This window comes from Harpegnathos saltator, unplaced genomic scaffold, assembly GCF_003227715.2.
Source record: "Harpegnathos saltator strain DR-91 unplaced genomic scaffold, Hsal_v8.6 scaffold555, whole genome shotgun sequence".
Classification (NCBI taxonomy): Eukaryota; Metazoa; Arthropoda; class Insecta; order Hymenoptera; family Formicidae; genus Harpegnathos; species Harpegnathos saltator.
This window is the reverse complement of record NW_020230377.1, coordinates 116,993-136,968: the sequence shown is the minus strand read 5'-3', so window position 1 is coordinate 136,968 and position 19,976 is coordinate 116,993. Positions and strand designations below refer to the sequence as shown.

The following is a 19,976-nucleotide window of genomic DNA, read 5'->3' as shown; positions in this document are numbered from 1 at the left end:
GTTCTTCGCGCTAGATTCTCGCCCTTTTTCTCCGGCGCACACACCTCTTACGAGAAAAGCCCCGAGGCAATATTTGCGAATTCAATCTCTCCCCTCCCACAACAAAACTCACTTCCCGCCTGAACTTTGCCGCTACTACGAGCTCGTTCGACAGCCAGAACGCGGGACAAAGAAAACTCGTATCGAACTACGTGTCGTCGATAAATGCCGCACTTAATACAACGCCCGCTGTAAATCCGTTTCGGCGCGCATAAGTCTACAAGCTGGCGCCGCCGCCAGCTTCGGCTCCCCCCTCCCCTCTTCCCTCCCTCCCAACCCTCGCGCGAGCATTTAGCGAGAGCATAATCCGAGATAGTTAAGATAGAATTTCAAGGTGGATTATGCGGAGTGTTCCGCGCTTTGTGATAAAGACTATTTAACGCGATTCAACTGTCTACGTCGCGCGGCTGCTGCTGCAAATTTTATACCCGTCCGTCTCTCCCTCCCTTCCCCTTTGTTTCTCCCTCTCTTCGCCCGCTGCTGGTCCACAAAATTTTTATTCGGTAAAACGAGAGACGTACAAGAGCCGGTTAACTTGGGCCCTTTCCGAGTTTAGATCTCTTTGTTTTACGTTAAGTTGGATCTGTTGCACGTTGGAAAATAAAGTAAGCTATCCACGGGAACGTGAAATAGAAATGTTGTGTTTCTTCAGGGGAGAGCGAGTCTCCGGGAGGGACGCGGAGAGGTGGGAGGAGCGCTCTGCGAGAGCTTCGGGCGCTCGCGGAAAGTACGGCGGAATCTATGAATTCCTGATTTAAGTTTCGCCGTGCGTCGTACGGCCGTATTCCCGTGACGCTTCCGGGTGAAATATGCACGCCCGGCGATGGAAAAAGGTCGTTTGTCGCCAAGTCCGCAGGGAGATCGATGCACGGCGATATGCCAAAGACGTTGTTTTGATACTTCCGATTCGCGTCTGTTTTTTTTTTCTCCCCCTCCCCCCTCCCTCTTCATCCTATGAAAGCAGTTGAGAAGAAAGTGGATCTCGAAATGCAGACGGCGAATCTGCTTAAGGGGGGGGGAGCATAATTCTTTCGGGTAATCGGATATAAAATGTCCCGACGGTCGTCGGCAGTTTCTTCGGCGAATATCAAGTCGTTTCTTCCTGCCTCCGTCAATCTTAATAACGTCGGCGTTTTTCGTCGCGAAAACAACCTGCACGCCTGAGGAATATTGGCTCGGCATTACCGACAGTTAATTTCTCCTTACGTACTCGACGATTATTTCTCCCCTTCCCCCCCCCCTCTCTCTCTCTCTTTTCCGCAGCTCAAACGTTTCAGATCGGTGGTTGTTGTAGTCGAGAGAACGTACGATCGCTCCGGAGCGCGCTGCGTATAACGCAAAATGAAAAAGAAAAAGAGAGAGAGAGAGAGAGAGAGAGAGAGAGAGCGAGACAATGAATCGATATGCACCAAAGATTCGCTCATGCGAGCGCTATAACGGCCGTCGTATCTTTTTATTCGCGTTCTCCTTGCATCGTATACGTCGATACGCTCTGTTACTCTTCGACGCCGGGATTCCGGTCCGAACGATCCCGCGCTCGTCCTCGTCCGCTGTTCGTCGCTCGTTATTCTCTCGTTAGCTCGGATGCTCCGGATCGGAACTAGCCGGCCGTGGTGTTCCGAGCGCCGGCCGGAGCCCAGTGAACCGAATTCAATTATACGAATTCGTCCCAAAGAGCGACTGTCCTCGGGACTCGCGCGTGCAGCGACAGCTCGCGAGCGCGCCGTGCGCGCGCGGGGGGCCCCGCGCGAACGTCGATTGTTGCGCGATTAAAACGACGACCGCCGTTCGTGCGTGAGAGCGAGAGCTTTGTTATGGCCAACTTTCGTCCCCCCTCCCCCCGCCCCTGCGCCCGTCGCGTTAATTGAGCCGACCCGCGCGCCGTTAATTATCGCGCCGCGCCGCGCCGCGCCCCCCTCGTCGATCCTCTCGCCGCCTCGCCGTCGTCGACTTTTACGCCGAGCCGAGCCCCGACTTTCACGCGGCCGATACGCGAGCACGGAACATTTAAATACGATTAAGCGCCGATGCGTGCACGTCCCGCGCTCCCAGCAGGAGCGGAGGCGGGGAGGGGGGAGGGGGGAAACGAAGGGTCACGGGGGTTTATTATACGGGGCGGCGCGCCACTTGGGCGCACGGCATAATCTGATACCGCGTACGTTGATTAATCCCTGGCGCGACTCGATCTCCACTGTCGCGTCGGTGGATCGAATACCGTATTCCGAATAGCGTTATTCCGAACACCGAAGACGGGAGGATCGAGTAGGGCGCGGGTCAGGCGCGGCAGGCGGGATAAATAGCCGGGCGCGATGAAAGAAGACCTCCGTCGCGAGGCTCGTTCGTGCGGTCGATGGAACGGCGCGCGGCGGTCGCCGTTTAAAGCGGAAGAGAATCACTCGAAGTGTTCTTTAATAACGCACGGTGGTGACGGGCGGAGGAGGAGGAGGAGGAGGAGGAGGAGGAGGAGGAGGAGGAGGGAGAAATTCCGTCCGGGGACGAACGTGCTCTCGCGCAGATGAGCTCGACGGCGAGGATCTCCCTCCAATAAGGCGAGGCGAAAGGCTGCTCATTCGTGGCCGGTCGCGACCTTCTCTCCTCTGTTTGTCCTCGCGCGCGCGGTGGAAAAATAATTGTTTGCCGATCCGGGCCAGGCTGCGAGACTTCGCCTGGCCGATCTTCGCGCAGCCTTACTCGTCGTTTACACCGCAAATAGCCGCGGGGCCACCGTGGGACCCGCGCCACTGTCGGGGGTTAATTGCGGTTCTTATGTACGAAGTCGCTCCTCCGGGGCGGAGGGGAGGAGAAGGGGTGCCGCTGAAGAAACCGAGCGCGGCACTGCAATGCGGGGGGAAGCGCGCGCGCGCGCGCGAAAGGGAGAAAGAGACTTTAATCTCGTCGTAATGGGAAAACGCAATTTTCCCGTAGTCCGCGTCACGGCCGAAGCTCGGCCCGAGCTACCCTCTTCCTCCCTTACTCGCCCACCCTCACCGCCCCGGCCGGCTTGATCTCGCCTTTCCCCCTCACGCCCGCGCTCTTGGCATGCGCGCGCGCGCATCACCTCCTCGTTTCGAAATCCCTTTGACTTGGAAAATCGCCGAAAGCGCAAGACGACCGGGCGCACGTCGTCGTCGTCGTCGTCGTCGTTGTCGTCAGCCGATCGTCTCGTCTCGCCGGCTTTATCTGTCGATCGAGCCGAGGCTAGCGACGGACGCGATCCAATTTTCGACGTGTTACTCGCGCCGATGCGAGAAGACACTCGCGCGCCGGTAAACACAGAATAACGCGGCCCGCGCCGAGCGAGCGCTGCCGCGCAACCGAGGCGGACTGTGCTCGCACATGTGTGTGTGTGTGTGTGTCCGTCCGAATTATTTCTGCCCGCGCACAGAAGGGGTCGATTCGACATTGACGCTCGTCGTCCGGTCGACGCATGTCGCACGTACGATCGCAACACCGAGCGGTCTTGCGCGCGGCAAGACTTCGATTATTCGACATTTGCATACTCATTCCTGAAATATAGCGCTCCGGTCCTCTCACACTCGCCGGCCAATAGCCGGCTCTCACCGGCTAAAGTTAAAAAATTCAATCTGCCTATATTTACATTCTTTATCCCGGCCGTTATTACTGGGTTATACCTTTCACATGTTAATGTCCTTCCAGACGTAGCGAGCGTAAACGTCTCCGATAGACGGCTGCTGCCGGTACACGCCGCGCGCACCCTCGGGACACGGAGAGCGGAACAGCGATCGGCGGCGCGGCGCAGCACGGAGGACTGGGCGGGGGGGGGGAGCGGGAGGGGAAGGGACGGGTGCGTCAGCGATCGAGAAGAAAATGGAAAATATCGATTAGAGCGCGACGTAATGCGATGCACACGGATCGGCCGAGGTTTGACTTACTACCACTCCGTCTCCCCCCCCCTCCCCCTTTCTACTTTCTCGTTTCTCCTTTTCGCGGCGACTACTAATGACGCGGATACGTCGAACCGCATCGAGAGAGAGAGAGAGAGAGAGAGAGAGAGAGAGAGAGAGAGAGAGAGAGAGAGAGAGAGAGAGAGACATATCGCGATACGCGTATGTGAAGAATGCCGCGCCTTCGTGATACGATATTCCTGCATTATCGATGAAAATCGATCGGCGGACGGCGCACGTGAGCCGAGCACGCATTAATGTTATGCGATCAGCGGGCTGGGATCAAGCACGAATCGCGGACGGTATCGTTGCTTTCTTGCGCGAGAGGATTGATGTTTCAGCCGTGCATCAATATGAATGAACGCTACCCTGTTCGCGCGCGGCTGTCTCATGGACAGCGCCTCCCTTTCGTCGGCCTCGACACCGGCGCCGCCGGCTCGTCCGTAAATCATATTAATCAACAATGTGACAAAGGAAACGAGAACACGTGTGTGTCCTCTGAGCGAGAAAGGAAGAATGCAAGAACGACGATGTATCTGTCTCGGCCGGGCTGACGAGACGCGCGAGCGCGCGTTGCGACAATTCGAGCCGCGGATGAGCCGGGAGGCCGGAAATCGACGTAAAATATTCGACGTGACAGTTTGGGGGATAAAAGTGCGGATAATATGCGAGGGGCACGAAGCACGCGGAACGTGAAGACGCATGCGTGTCAGAATGCGAGAGAGAGAGAGAGAGAGATCGTATATATGTATATCTGGAAATCGACATTTTTCAAGCTTCAAACTTTCCTACCAGCGGCGGAACGCCACGCACACACATCCTTTGGTCACGTTTGCTCGGTAAGATTTTACATCTCCCATATAACTCCTCGGGGAGAAGGCGCTTCCCTTTCAGGTAGCCTCTGGCCAAGGAGGCAGCTTAAAGTTTATCGCTCTTCCCTTTGTGGTATCGTCGACATGTCTCAAACGATTCACTGGCTTCTGCTCTGTCCCATCCCCCGTGTCTCTCTCTCTCTCTCTCTCTCTGTCTTCCTCTCTTTCTCTGCTGACCCCGCCGGTCCGCCTTCCTTTTTCTCCCTCGGTAGCATCCCCGGGTAAACGAAATTAAAACGCCGAGGTAAGTTTTCCCGGACTAGGTGGACGAAGCCGGAAGAGGCTGCTAGCTGCCGGAGGAAGTGCCGAAGGGCTCACCGTCCTTTTTTCGCGCAAGTGCCGTGGATGCCTTGCGGCGCAAGAGACTCGACCTTTGTGCCTAGCAACATTATTAAGTCCTTTGGCCCGCGCGTGAGAGGGAGAAAGCTCGTGGAAGCACGCGGATGATACCGCGACCGGGTGGTCCCGAAATGGCATCCGAAACGAAATAACTTCGAAATTCTTCGGCGTAGAGAAGCGAGCGGTCCTCCGAGAAATTTTCGCGAAAGTATTCGTCTGATGTTACGTCTCAAGCCCATACTTACTCCTTTTTTCTTCTTCCCTACTCGCTGCTCCTTTGACGCGAGAGCATTTATCTCGGTTGCTGCTCCGTCACGAGAGGATATTAACGTCGCGATAAAAAAAATGTATATATAAAACTCGGGTTCAAACAAGGTTTGAACAAGGAATGAAGAGCACAAAAGGGAGAGAGGCGAAATAATAACAATAATAATAATAATAATAATAATAATAGCGGCGATATGCAACTGTATTCACAGCGCAGCTTATTACCTTTTCCTCCGGCGCCTCGGTAGCGCCGGTAGAGAGAAGGATTATTAAGATAATACCGCCGCGATCAAATAAATAAGGACTTTTGACTTTAGCATTGGTATTATGTATGCGATAAATGATCAAAGACCCCGTCGTGTTACTTGCCTCCATTAAGGCGTAATTAAAGGAACAGCCGGGGTAATTTATAAGTTCGTTATACAGTCGTCTCACTTTCATCAGCAGGCGCGTAAATAATACTGCAATACGCTTGTCTCCGCGCGCTGATTATCCTCGTTTCAGTTAACTTTTTCCGCCGTCGTTACAGCGCATCGTATTTTATTCAGTCCATTAGCAACATGACGCATACTAAGAGAGAACAGGGGGGGGGAGGGGGTGAAGCAGCTTTGACGTTTTTCTTCTACTTTTCCATAATTGCGGCTCCTTTCTGTGCTGTTCGCATTTCGGCCGTGTCTCGTCGCCGCTTTCGCGTGTACTGTTCGCGAATTTTACGGAAAGTCGCTACGCAAATTCCTAATGAGACGCGGCGCAACACGGTGGGAACGGATCTAAAATTCATATTGTTCAACCGTTTTTCCGACATAAATACAAATTTCCGGATGTACGAGACATTGTCGCAAAGTTCGAACATCTCGACAAGCAGAGCTTGAAAATGAAACGTTTATTGAGAGAGAGAGAGAGAGAGAGAGAGAGAGAGAGAGAGAGAGAGAGAGAGAGAGAGAGAGAGAGAGAGAGAGAGAGAGAGAGAGAGAGAGAGAGAGAGAGCTTAGAAATGTGTCGTACTTCCGAAAAGTGGTTGATTGGGAATAATCAGATAATCTTTTTATGGACGGGATAGAAAGGAAAAATCGGAATTTCGATCGCCGCGAGAGTTATCTGCTTTCTGTCATTTCGCGTCGGAGAAAACTTACAACACGCTCTCCACAAATAAAAATAAACCGGGACCGGATCGTGAATGCAAGACAGAAATGGAATCGCGTTATTAATATACTATTGCGCCGCGATGCCGCTGAACTCATCCAAAATTCGTATTTCCTGCGACGAGTTTTATTGGTACGAGTTTCACTCGCACCGTCGAGATTTCGAACGAGTGTAATACTCGCGAGATAATCTGCTTTCACCGACTAGACCGATATATACAGTCACGTTTTTAGCGCGCGAGTTAACTTTTTTGCAACGACCCATATTTTCCCAACTCGATTACGAACGAGACACAATTAGCGTACCACCATAGCACGGATGATGCTCACGTGTAATCATCTATCCCCGTTGTTGCTGCAGATACCGAATCACCTAGTGTGGCTCTGCTTCTTCTATCTGGCATTTCACTCTTTCCTCAATCTGATGGGTGAGCTGCTGCACTTTGCGGATCGGAATTTCTACTGCGATTGGTGGAACGCCAACAATATCGACACGTTCTGGAGAACTTGGAACATGCCGGTGCATCGTTGGGCTGTACGGTGAGTATGCTGATTTTTACGTCAAACTCCCCCTCCCCCCTCCCTTCGATGTTGCCGCGATGACATACAGAATAAGAAATTTTACGATTTACGAACGCCCATAAGCGCACATCTGACTTTAATATTTAAATGAGGTAAATGAGATATTTCCGCGCGATTATATAATAACGCCGGGAATCAAGAGGGAGAAATTGATTTTACGCGGTAATTTCTACGAAACTGCTAAAATATCCAATAAACTTTTCGATAAAAAGGTAAGGTATAACTGTAACGCGGTTATGGAATATCACGCGCGTACACTCGATGCAATTATAATTATGAGACCGAAAATTGTTGAAACCAGACGGATACGTCGATGCATGTTTGATTCATGAAAATTTCTCCCGCCCCCCTTCTCGTAGACGACACACAGAGGCATCGGGCACCCGTGAAGAGTGTAATCAAATCCCCTCAAATTGAGACATGCTCGTTAACAAAGTTAGCCCCGGGTTAGGCGGGCAACAGAGAAAGTCGATCAAAGGTCCGGCTTGTAGCAAGACACGACGAACTCATCTTTTCCACTTCCTCGTCCGTTTCTCTCTCCCGTCTGTGTGCGCGCGCGCTCCCTCCCGCGCTGTTTACTCTCTCTCTCTCTCTCTCTCTCTCCTCCCTCCGTAATACTTAGCCTCTCGCGTACCTCTCGCGCCATAGAAGGAAAAACTCTTCCGGCGCTTTACTCTGCGCACTTTGCACCTTTGACACGGGGTGTTGTAGGGGTAACATGATTATATAATAATGCAATACACGTCTCTCGCCGAGGTTATTTCGTAGCTATGGCCGTCATTCCGACGCGCGCGGTGCCGTACACTAGTGTATCGTCGTCGTGTAACGCCGTGCCGTACCAATTACGTGCAAACATCAGATGGGGAAGGAAAATGACGCGCTCTCGTTGCCTGCTGCTCGCGATACTTCGCGCACGCGAATACCACGAATGCCGACAGATGCCACGGCCGTTGTCGCTGTTCTTTGAGGGGCCACAAAAATTCTATCAACCTGATAACTCTCTCTCTCTCTCGCCAGACTCTTCGTCAAATAAGGAGGTGTCTGCCTGAGCCGTCCGGATATTTTATGTCGCCGGTATATTTTACCGCTATATTTACGCACCGTACCTAAAGTGGTACGCCGAGAAAACGTTTTGTATAAATGACCATTTCGTTGGCGATTTCGACGAGCAAATCGTCAGGCGGCGCGTGTGGAAATTTCCGCGAACTGTCTGTCCGGGGAGGGGGGGGGAGGGGAGGAGGGGGGACGTGTATTATCGTGTGACAATACGCGAGCGACAACATTTCCTCTGACAAAAATAGGCTTCCACGCGAAAACCTTTTATTCCGCCTAAAATGTCTCTCTCAAGCCATACATCTCGGCTGTCGCCGCCACATTAGATTATATATCCCTCGCTCAATACAATCAGCGAACTTCCGAAAGACTTTTCCGGCGGGCCCTCCATCTTCCACGGTTACCCATCGCACGTGCACCTAACAACTCGAGCCCATAGTGACGACCTCCTTTCATGAGTCCGCGCCGGTTCTTTGTACTTGAGAAGTAGCCCAAAAGAAAGTTTAAATCCCCGTAAAAATGGCTGTACAAAGTTCTTATTATGTGACCGAGAGAAAAGGGTGCCATCAAAATTGCCATGCGCAAACTGCTCGGGGTTTACCATGAACGTCCCATAAAGATCCAATCTGCCGCCCCTCGTGTTGAGCATCAGATATTAAGCAGCGAATTGCCGCTGTACTTGTAAATATTTTACGCTTTTCTCCCCCGATATCACGCTGCGGCCGATGTTTGATGCGAGGCTGCTACGACGAAGACGATTAATCCGGCATTTCAGCTCCCCCATACATAACGTCGAGTATCATACAAACCAAGAATGAATATGAATATATATATATATATATATGTATGTATTGTATATATATGTGTGCATGTGTGTACGCGTAGGCAGGCAGTAAACAAAGCCGCACAACCGCGAAACTGTCTTATATAACACGTCCCCTTTATATATAAAGCGCGACACGTAGCACGAAAATGACTGGCCACGTTCCCTTTATAAATGATATAAAAACGAAGGAAAATGAGGCTCGCTAAAGAGACGCCGGGCGTCCGCGCGAGTTTCCGAGACGCGAATTTTTAAGTCTCACGCCGACGCGCTTGCGCTTCTTTTTACCTCGACGACGCACCTGTGCGCTTACGGTCGCTTCTAGCTTCTCTTTCCTTTCTTCCCCCTTGCCCCGCTATTTTTTTTCTTTGCGTCCCGACCGAGATACGCAGCTGCAATTGCAAGCTGCGACTGGCATATAGTCGCAGCGTGCGACGCAGGGGGGAGGGGGTCGAGGTGGAAATGGAAATGTCCCCCCCCACACGCAAGGGCGATGTAGAGGGCACGGAGGTTGTCGACGACGACGACGACGACGACGACGACGACGACGACGACGATGACGATGACGATGACGAAGACGACGATGATGACGACGACGACGACGACGACCAGGGCGACGATGAGGGCGACGACGAAGGCGTCTTTTCAGGTTTGTAATGGGAAAAGCCGATACGCATCGCGATGCGCACTTAAGGCTGTTTATTCCCCGCGGCACTTATAATACCTCTATAACTGGAGATATTCCCGGGCGCTTTGCGCAAAGGAGACGTTCGCTCTGGTTGGAGGGAAAGAAAGGGCGACGCGTTGTTCACAGGGGAGGGATCGGGTGCGGAGAGGAAGCCCTAAGAACGCGGTAAAACGCGCGTGGCCTGAAGTTCTCAGAACTGTCGTCGGCGACGGCGTCTCACCTTTGAATTTTCTTCCTTCCTTCCACCTCCGTCACCCCTTCTCCTCCTCCTCCTCCTCCTCCTCCTCCTCCTCCTCCTCCTCCTCCTCCTCCTCCTCCTCCTTCTTCTCTTCCTGCTCTTCCCGGTGCGCTTTTTCCGTTCTCCTCCTCCTCCTTCCTTTCTCTCTCTCTCTCTCTCTCTCTCTCTCTCTTGGAGAATCCTTTGGAGCGTTTTCCTTTCTTTCTGATGCGGTCGCACCGATAACCAGACGACTAACGATTCTTTCCCGTGTTGTCCGTTTCTGGCCGCCTACGCGCCTCTGCCAACAAGCGAGAGAACAGCGACGGCAGAACGTAGCCATTCCGGCGAAACTTTGCCCGAATATCGCTGGAATTTTTTGGAGCAGTTTCGCGCGTTCCAACATTACCGTCGCGTCCCTTATCAGCTTTATCGGGCCGACAGCTTCCGCGTGTATTCTGCGGTACAGTCGGCGTCTAAGAGAACGGAAACTGTAGAAATGCGTGTTCCTTTGTGACGCCGATAATAGCATTGTCGGCATAATAGAGGAACGTGCACTAAATGCACTCCCGTGAGCCGTTGCCAGGCTTAGAGCCTTTAATCGATTGAGCTATTTCGAGCGTTTTCTATCGGGGCTCGAGTGTGTGCGATTTAGCCGAAATTCCCTGGCCAGCCGGTAATCGTCACTGAGAGGCGGAAAGAATCGGAGACAATTCGCACGTGGTCGAGGATGCGAAAGAAAAAGAGAAGAAAAAACCAAAGTCCTTCTTCCTCCCTTCCTTTCCGCTTCCGCCGTCGGCCGAGTGTCCACGAGTGCAGAGTCTCTCCCAGAGTATATCACATCTCTCGCGAGCGATGTGTCTTATGGAAAACGTATTGCGTTTCGTGTTACAGGCATCTTTATATTCCGATTGTCGAGATGGGCTATAGTAAGACCACAGCGTCGGTGACCGTCTTCTTTATCAGCGCTTTCTTCCACGAGTACCTTGTAAGCGTGCCTTTAAAGACATTCAAGATATGGGCGTTCATGGGTATGATGGGACAGGTAAGAGACTTTCGCGTGTTTATTCCACGCGTTTATCGTTGACTGTAACTGCGAGCGTAACGTCGAGATATCGTCCTTGTCGGGTTCTCACGGATCTACGGACGCAGCGCGTCTTAAAAACTCGATGAAAAGAAACGAAAAAAAAAAAAAAAGAAAGAAAACTGCCGCGTCTCAATGCTGAAAAGTAGTGTGGAGTTCGGTGAAATTAAAATGCTCTCGCCGGAAAAGTAATTTTTTTGGTTAAAGAACAGAATACGAGAAGTGTGTTTCATAATCTTCGATTGATATTCTTCGCGCAATCGGCGCGGAAATCCCGGGATTTCGGCTGCTGTGTGATACTTGCGAAATTCGTCAAATGCTTCACATTACGTGTGTATATCGCGTTACGCACTGCGTAATACATTTTGTACGCACGCGCAAAATATTTCGCTCGCTCGCTCGCGAGTGCGGAGATTCCGGTCGTGCAGCGTTAATTGTTCATTACAGATACCACTGTCGGTGCTGAGCAAGATGGCCGAACGATACTTGGGCGCCAGATACGGCAACATCGTCGTGTGGGCGAGCCTCATCATCGGCCAACCACTTTGCATAATGATGTATTACCACGATTACGTTGTGACTCATTTCGGTGAGTCTCTGATCGAGGACTACTCCGTGGTGTAAGCGACGCAATGAGACAGAACGGAGAAAGTTCCGGGGAAAAAGAAGACCTCCAAAGAGATACACTCGCGATCGTTCTCACCCCTTCTGCCCCCATCCTTCTCTCTCTCCCTCTCTCTCTCTCTCTCTCTCTCTCTCTCTCTCTCTTCCTTTTGTTTCGTTTCTTTTCGTTTTGTTTGTTCGTTTTTTCTTTTTTTTTTTGCTCAATTTTCTTCGATATTGCGTTTGTTGATTGCGAAATACATACAGCTTCCCGTGCAAATATCTTCCGCATTCTAAAGCCGTCGCGCCCTCGTTTCATCATTGCGCGATAAACTACACCTGTGGGAATATTCGATACTGTGCATGTGCCTTAAAATGTAACTTCCCGCTGGATGGAACGTTGAAAGCCGCTATAGCACAATGCGAGTCCAAACGCGGTGAAACGAGGCGAACAAATTGATGGGAATCATTCAAAAATACGATTACGTTTCACTAAAATCTGTACATACATGTGTATACCAATTGCACTAGTGTAACTGCGAAATCTAATAATTTTTATACGATAACTTTTTAACAGTGCTTCCTCGCCACACACGAGCGAACTTGTTGTTGAATAAACAGAATATTTTGTATTGAGTATTGTTTCATTTCGTCCTGCACCACACTCGAAAAGGACCGCGTGTTCACTCGCGTGATATCCTCTCAACTGGAAACTCGAGGGCGATCTCATGAATCGTCGGAAAAACAACTTTTTTTAACAGCAAGACCCTGTACGTTTTTCCCCGCCAATGAGGCGGAAATCATATCGTCGAGAGCAACCTCCCTCTCTCTCTCTCTCTTTCTCTTTTTTTCTTTCTTCTTCAGGCGCACGCACCGCCATCGAACGGCGAAAAATAATCACCATGAACCTTTATCGTAAATCCACGAGAACCGGATTGGGGGCAAAGTATTATGCGAGACATACACACACACACACACACGCACGCACACACACACTTGGAACTTCCGATAAATTTTATTCAGAAGTATTCCCGCCATTCTTCTTAAATTTTTCTCTGCATTTTTCAAAATTCCCCTCCGCTCGAAAAACCGGACGGTGATTTATCTCCCGGCGCGACGTGCCGACCATTAATCTCTGTAATTTCTTTAATCAACGGTTAAATCTTCCCGCCTTTTTACTTAATAGTCCTGCGCTAACCATTTTATAACCGTCGGTAAAGGTAAAATAAAAAAGATGTCCAGGTAAACACAGCGCGGTGTAGGGGGGCCGGGTTAGGTTAGGTTACCTGCGGGTTAAGCCCGCGTCAAATCCACGTCGGGGTAGTTAGGGTCACGTCACGAACGAGAAGAAACCGAGCCCTCGAAAGAAACACTTCTTCTTCCAGCCCTCACACTTGGGTTTTTCTCCTCCTGATGAGCCTGGATAGCGTGATACGTGTATGTCCCGGCGATGGATAAATTAATGATGCCGGGGACGGCTCGGAAATACTCGGAATGATAGATACAAGGTGCTCGCGCAAAAAAACTGCACGGTCGATAGTAATGCTGCGCTTTCGAAAGCGCTCGCGGAGTCAATCGCTCGGCAGCGAGAGCACGCGAAATATCTGAAACGATCTCGCCGGATCCAGCACTGACGCGCGCGCGCGCGCGCGCGAGAGAGAGAGAGAGAGAGAGAGAGCGGCACACGCTCCGCGCTATCTTTAATATTACACCGAGATGTGTATCTTCATCTCCCGCTCTTCTAAGCTATTAAGTAGATAAGAGTTTTATGGACACCCTACAAGGCAAGGCGAATGCGATGCGTGTCGACCTTACTTAGGATCGCAATCTTCCAGAGCGACGGCATGTGTCGTCTAAGCGTCTCAGTGTACGTCGTCTCGTCGTAAAAGCGAGTTCGACGTGGCAATGGTCGTCGCGCAACGTTATCACGCGTTGTAGTTCCATTAACACAGAGAGATTAGTTGCGTCAGGGTCTCGAGGGAAGAAGCGTTCACTTTGAGAGGAAATCGATCACGAAATCGAGAGACCAGCGATCGCTCGAAACGATCTGAGCCAGCTGAGTGAGAGAGAATGAGAGAGAGAGAGAGAGAGAGAGAGAGACGCGAAACGGAAACACCGAGAATCGTCTCTCGCTCATGTGCGAAAATGGACAAAGCGCATTGGCAGGAGAGAGGGAGGGAGGAAGGGGGAGGACAAACCAGAGGTATGTAACAGTCGCATTTTCTCGCTGGCGAATACAGCCGACGATGTCAGTTGCGACGCTCAACAAGTTAAGTCTTATCAGCTCGCCGCTTTGGCTTTAGCGTCATTATAACGCGCGCTCGCGCGCGTCTCCTAAATTGGCATTTGCGCCTGACGTGGTAAATAACTTTGTTAACGCCAAAACTCCTCAAGCACGGCCACTCTTTTGTCCCCCCCCCCTCCCCCCTCCACCTGACAGCCGCATTGTTCCGTATAAACTGATACGCGAGTCCCGCTGAGCGCGGCGTAAGAGCAAAAATTACTTCTCCTGAATACGTGGGACTTTTAATTTAATTGCTTCCACGGGGCGAAGCGCGCGGCCGCGCTCTTAAATTGACCCTATAAAAATGATGAAAAAGGAACAAAGGGGCCGGGAGCCGCGCGCGAATATCTCACGGGCCGTTTCTGAGGCACGTGGCTGACGTGTACCGCGTTACAATACCGGCGGAAGCGCTTTATGACGAACGGCTCGGCCATTTAGCCGGGACGAAGCGTGAAATTCACAAGTACCAGCCGCGCCGCGCCGCGCCGCGCCGCGCGCTCGTGTTAATTTGGCCGAGTGTCGGCTAGATACACAACAATACCAAGAAAACTCCTCGCCGCCGTCTTCCCAGGTCGCGGGCCAGCGTCGACGCTCGCGCTCAACGTTTCCGACGCGAGTAAAAACGCGCGACTCGATATTCATCGTACGCGCGGCTTCCTCGACCTCGAGAGGAGACGCGCGCAAAGATTCGACACCGTCCACGTAAGTATCCATCACGCACTTCTCTCGGACGTGTCGTCTCCACTGCGATGAAACGACGACGATAAATTGTCACGTCGCGGCAACGTATGGCGAGAGAGAGACAGAGAGAGAGAGAGAGAGAGAGAGAGAGAGAGAGAGAGAGAGAGAGAGAGGGAGAGAAAGAGAGAGGGAGAGAGAGATCGTATTTTTTCCCGTCTCTAATGCAATCGCAAACAGGGGATCGAGCGACTGGGAGAGCACGGAGCACCCCATTCCGTCGTTCTCTCTACCTGGAGGCCGCCGCCGCCGCCGCCGCCGCCGCCGCCGCCGCCGCCGTCGCCGCCGCCGCCGCCGCCGCGACCGTCGCGCCAGGCGACGAAGCATCACCGAAGAATGCATCGGTCGGTCCCCCTCGAACGAGCGCTCGCGCGTTATCCCCTAAGATGGGCCGCGGGGGTTGGAGCTCGCCAGCGGAGGGTAGGAAGGGAGGGGGGACAGGAGGACGAGAGGGGAAGGTTGCGAAGCGGCGGCGGAGAAGGGATGCCTGGGGGTGGCGGAGGTAGCGCGGTGGACTAGGAAGGTGGAAGGGTGGTCAGGAGGCACAGGGGGTGCAGTGTGAGCGCAACACGATGCTATAAGGGCGGGTACGCGGCGTAGCCTCCGCAGTGAGCGTCGTGACGCCTCCGCAGGAGTGTCGCGCGTCGCCCGCACGACGGTCGGTGATCGCGCGCCGGTGCACGAGGTGCGTCCCGTTCTCTCTCTCCCCGCGTTCTGTCTCTCATCGCGAATTACGCGAGCTGGTGTGCAGTGCCGGAGGAGAGAGTTGTTTCGCGAGTACACGTCGAGAGAGAGAGAGAGAGAGAAAGAGCCCGCCACCGCCGGAAGAGAGGAGAGAAAGCACGGCGGCGCAGGCCGGTGTGCCGCAGCGTGGAAGCCGCAGCTGCAACCGCGTTTCGATCCGCCGGGAAGAGCTCTCTTCTCTCTCCTCTCTCGCTCTGGATGACCCAGGACGGACTCCGCGCGCTCTGGAGCAACCAGGTTGGTTTTTACGGGATCCCGGAAAGCGCGAGAGACTGGAGAGACGGGAAATGCAGGGCCGCTCGCGCGCGCGCGCGCGCGCTCGGAGAGAGAGAGAGAGAGCGAGAGGGCGGAAAGCGAGCGAGCGAGCGAGAGCGAGAGCGAGTCACGAAGTCTGTCCTTTGGTATATGCGCGACTCTCTCGTCGGGAAATCTCGTCGCGGTGCGCTGAATAATTGCTGGCGCGGATGCAACATGCGTAATTTACGTTCCATTCAATTTAAATGTGACACTGTAGATCGCGTCGCGCGCGCGCGCGCGCGGAACGTGAGGGATGAAACGAAGCGGAGACGACGCTCGCTATTACAGTGGCAATGCTCGCTTAAGACGCGTTCGTTTTATTCATCTTTGGAAATATCCGCCGAGAAACTTTTGTTCCGCGCTCCTCGCTCCGCGACGAGACTCCACGGCGACGCTTCGTCTATGAAATTCACGCACGCTCTTAGCGCTCAGATTAGCGCGATATTACGTCTCGCGAGGAGAACGTCATTCGTGAGCGCGAGCGCGAGCGCGAGAGCTCGGAGAGATGTGCGACTGGACGGATTAGAAGTCCTACGGCGGATTTCATTAGGAGCGCGAGCGCGAGTGCGAAGCGAGCGAGAGCCTTGAGAGAGGCGAATGACACGCGCGACACGCGAATCTCGCTAAAATTCTCGCCGAAAGATACAATCGTGGAGTCTCGAGCAGGGAAAGGAGTTGGGGAGAATGGATGGCTCGCCTGACGAGCTGCGGCTGATTCGCTGGTGTATATCGTAAACGTATGCAGTTAGTCGAGTAAATTCGATTCCCCCGCCGATGTTTACACGGGAGAGTGACGAGTATTCGAGTAAATCGAGCCGCGGACGGTTAATGAAAGCCGGATATCCGAGAGCGTCGTCCTCGACGAGCGGACGTACAATGGGTACTTTTTGCCGGCGCTCTTAGATACGACGACGTCGTACCGTTTCTCGTCCGATTTCAATTACGTGACGTTGCGTCACGATGGCGCTTCGTTAAACGATCGTAGTAAAAAATATATCTCTAATTAAATATGCATCGAGCCCAGCCACCCAGCCGCGCCGCTGCGTCGGACCGTCGCAAATTTCGTCCTTTCTTTATAGCCGTGCTATATTGCGCGCGCTTTTTACACGACGCGCAGCTCACCTCTCGTCGTTTTACAGACGCGGCGGATTAATTTTCAGTCGTTCGCCCGCGCTAGCGCGAGCGAGCGGTCCACTCGATCGTGTAATGAGCCGACAATGCGCCACGAGAATACCTACTACTGGTATTGAATCATCCCGAAAGCGCGCGCGCGCGCGCGCGCGCGGCGCCGAAATATCTACGTCGATATATTCTTCATAAATATTCGATCGGAATTTTCGCCGATACGTATCTCATTTCGAAATGGAAATCTTTCACTCGGAAGTAATCACTCGGCAGCCTTTTTATTAAGTTTCCATCGCTCAAGTCATCCCCGCTCACAAACGGTGCAAATGGATTTCATGCTTGGCGTAACTTTTATTAATCCGCCGGCTTTGTTGAGACATCATTGTTACGCGTAATACAATTTATTCTATTAATAGCTACCGTGCTCTGTGCGCGTTCGAGCGCAACTGCAGTGCACACCTGCCCGGTGAATTTGTCTTGCGGCACTTACGACTTATTCGTTTAAGAATTAATTGCTCAACGCCCGGGAGTTTACCTGTCACGCTAAATGGCGGCGGTTAGCCCGCTTTAACGCGCTTCGTTTATAAACCTTCTCGTCGAAAATAGTTGAGAATCGATCGGCGCTGCCCACCGCTCACTCACACACCACCCCGCGCCGCTCTTCCCCGTGCGCCGTTTCTTTTTCTAGTCCTGGGAAACCGTTCCCTTATTCCGGACGTTCGATAACAATGACTCGACGTTCCTTAAAAGCCACGCGCAGCGATCTCACGTGCGTGAAAAATGGTATCGCTCTTACGACGACGACGACGACGGGGTTCACGTCCGCACAAACGACATATGGAAAATTGAAACGATCATTATCGATCGTATTACGACCCGATGATCGACAATACTTCGCCGATGGCGAACGTGACGCGACAATTTCTGCGGAAAAATGATAAAGGAATAGACTGAACAAGGCGAGAGTGCTTTTACCTTCTGCTCCTCCCTTCGATCAAAGTTTCGTGCAAATGTATAACCGTTGTCAGGTGTCGGGGCTCTTGTCTTGTTTGACGCGCGCCGCGGCGACGTAAGAATTAATTGGACCCCGAGAGCCTGGTGTAAAATATTTCAATTATCTCCCCGCAATAAAGAGAAATCCTCCTCCCTCGACGATTAGCGTCCCCCCGAGCGGATATAATTACGTTGCGGGTAACGCGCGATTAATCGCGCGTATTCCAGCGCGCGACTCTTCGTCTCTGTCGCGTGTTTGTCTCGCAGAATTTCGCACTGCCTCTGCGGAATCGCTCGCGCGAGAATCCAGAAACGGCGGATTTTACATGAAATTATCGCGCGTACGCACACCATCGAGCTAATTGCGTCGCGAAACTGTCGCGGGATCTTATCGAGGTCACGCAAGGCACAAGTTCGATATCTTCGTGTTAGCTTCTTCGCGTCGTCCCCTGAGATCATAATGCGAGCAGCAACTTCGACTATATCGATGCGGTGAATGCCCTGAAACCATCTACGTCACGACGGGTCAGATTATGCAAAATTTCAATCGATTAACCCGCTCTCCGGTTCCGCGAACACTGTCGCCCGGCGATTCTAGTCGACTAGAATAACAGCCACAATTTGTCTTACTTCCACTATCGTTAACAGGAGCTACACGGCGTCGCGCTCAAAAATTTGCGTTGCAAATTATACGATACACACACACACACACACACACACACACACACACTGCGCGACGCAAATTTTTGAAAGCGCGTGCCTTCGTCGTTTTTCGGATTAGCCGGATTAATCCTCGGGGAGGACGCAATCCTTCGCTGTCGGGCAGTCGACAAAGTAGAATATGCGACTACCGGCGTTACACCAGCTGCGTTTATTAACGCACCGCGATAACTTTCCGCGCGCGCGCGCGTGTAAATACAAAGACCGCGCGTGACGATTTTACGCGCGGAAGTCTCTGCGCGCGCACGCGCAGAGGATTGCGTTTCCGCGCGCGGAATCATTACAAAATCGACGTAGCACGCGTGCAAGAGGGAATAGTTACTTGCCGGTTCGATTGCCGAATGATCGCTTGACCAGGCTTTTGACCCAATTCCCGACGGTCGTTACCGATTCGGGATTATCCGACGTATAGATAGTCTCGTTAATGGCGCCCCATCAAACGCGGCCACTGTTTGGTTTACGAAACAAAAAGCAATTCCGCGCGAACCGTGCGCAGGCAGTTCCACTAAGACATAAAGCGGTGATTGCACCTCCTATTTTAATATCCAGCTCACCTGAAAATCCCATCGATGCGATAGAAATCTTTTCTGCCCTCTTTTTTTTTTTTTTTTTTTTTCGCGCAAAGAGCGCAAACGGAGCTTGAGCAAACTCGATTTTTTTTTCACGCTACGTTGGAAACTTTACGGAAGCTTTACTTCTGCTCGAGAATTAATTAATGAAATCTAAAAATACGCGCGCGCGTGAGTATAGTAACGAGAGAATAATAATAGAGAATTATTAATCGAAAACATATTGTCCAACGAACGGTACAAAAAATTCTGCTAAAGAGCAGATATAAAGAGAGAGAGAGAGAGGGGGAGAGAGAGAGAGAGAGAGAGAGAGAGAGAGAGAGAGAGAGAGAGAGAGAGAGAGAGAGAGAGAGATAACTTTGTTAATTAAAAGCCCCGACGATTTATCACCAAAATATCAGATTGTTCAGGATTATTAAAGGGATTGAAAATGGCGAAAAATAATGTGCTCAGCGGTGCGCTGGTCGAGGGAGATGAAGAATTTTCATTCGGCACACGACAGAACTATCTCGTCGAAATTTCCGTCACACTGTACTGTGTGACTTTCTGGAGAACGCGGAGATCTGTCTCCGTCCCCATCTATTTCTCTCTTGCTCAATATTCTATTGTTTAACTGTTAGTCAGAGTGTTAGTTTCGCAGTAGAAAGCCAATTAGTCAAGTTAAACGACTAGGGATGTATTCAACCATCTCGGAGTTTGAGAGTGATGCGAAGGTTCGTCACCTCGACCTCCATGATTTACTCCTGTCCACTGACCTATTCTCATCCGTTGCGAGCTTGGCCGAATTATAAAATTAATCTGCACGTGAAATCCATATTTTCTCGCATCGCGCGATCCATCAGCGCGATTCTCTTGTTTCCTATCGACACGGAGAATTAATGTCTTCAATATA

At 51.9% G+C, this 19,976-nt stretch overlaps 1 protein-coding gene across 1 annotated transcript in view; it reads left to right on the top strand.

The window, feature by feature from the left end:
- Nucleotides 1-12,246, top strand: part of mdy (diacylglycerol O-acyltransferase) — a 105,826-nt gene extending 93,580 nt beyond the window's left edge. Inside the window, exons 10-12 of the mRNA XM_011139615.3 lie at nt 6,926-7,104; nt 10,822-10,972; nt 11,459-12,246. Of these exons, the coding sequence (XP_011137917.1) occupies nt 6,926-7,104; nt 10,822-10,972; nt 11,459-11,635 (507 nt within the window). The 3' untranslated portion in view covers nt 11,636-12,246. The remainder of the gene's footprint in view (nt 1-6,925; nt 7,105-10,821; nt 10,973-11,458) is intronic.
- Nucleotides 12,247-19,976: the final 7,730 nt, after the last annotated feature.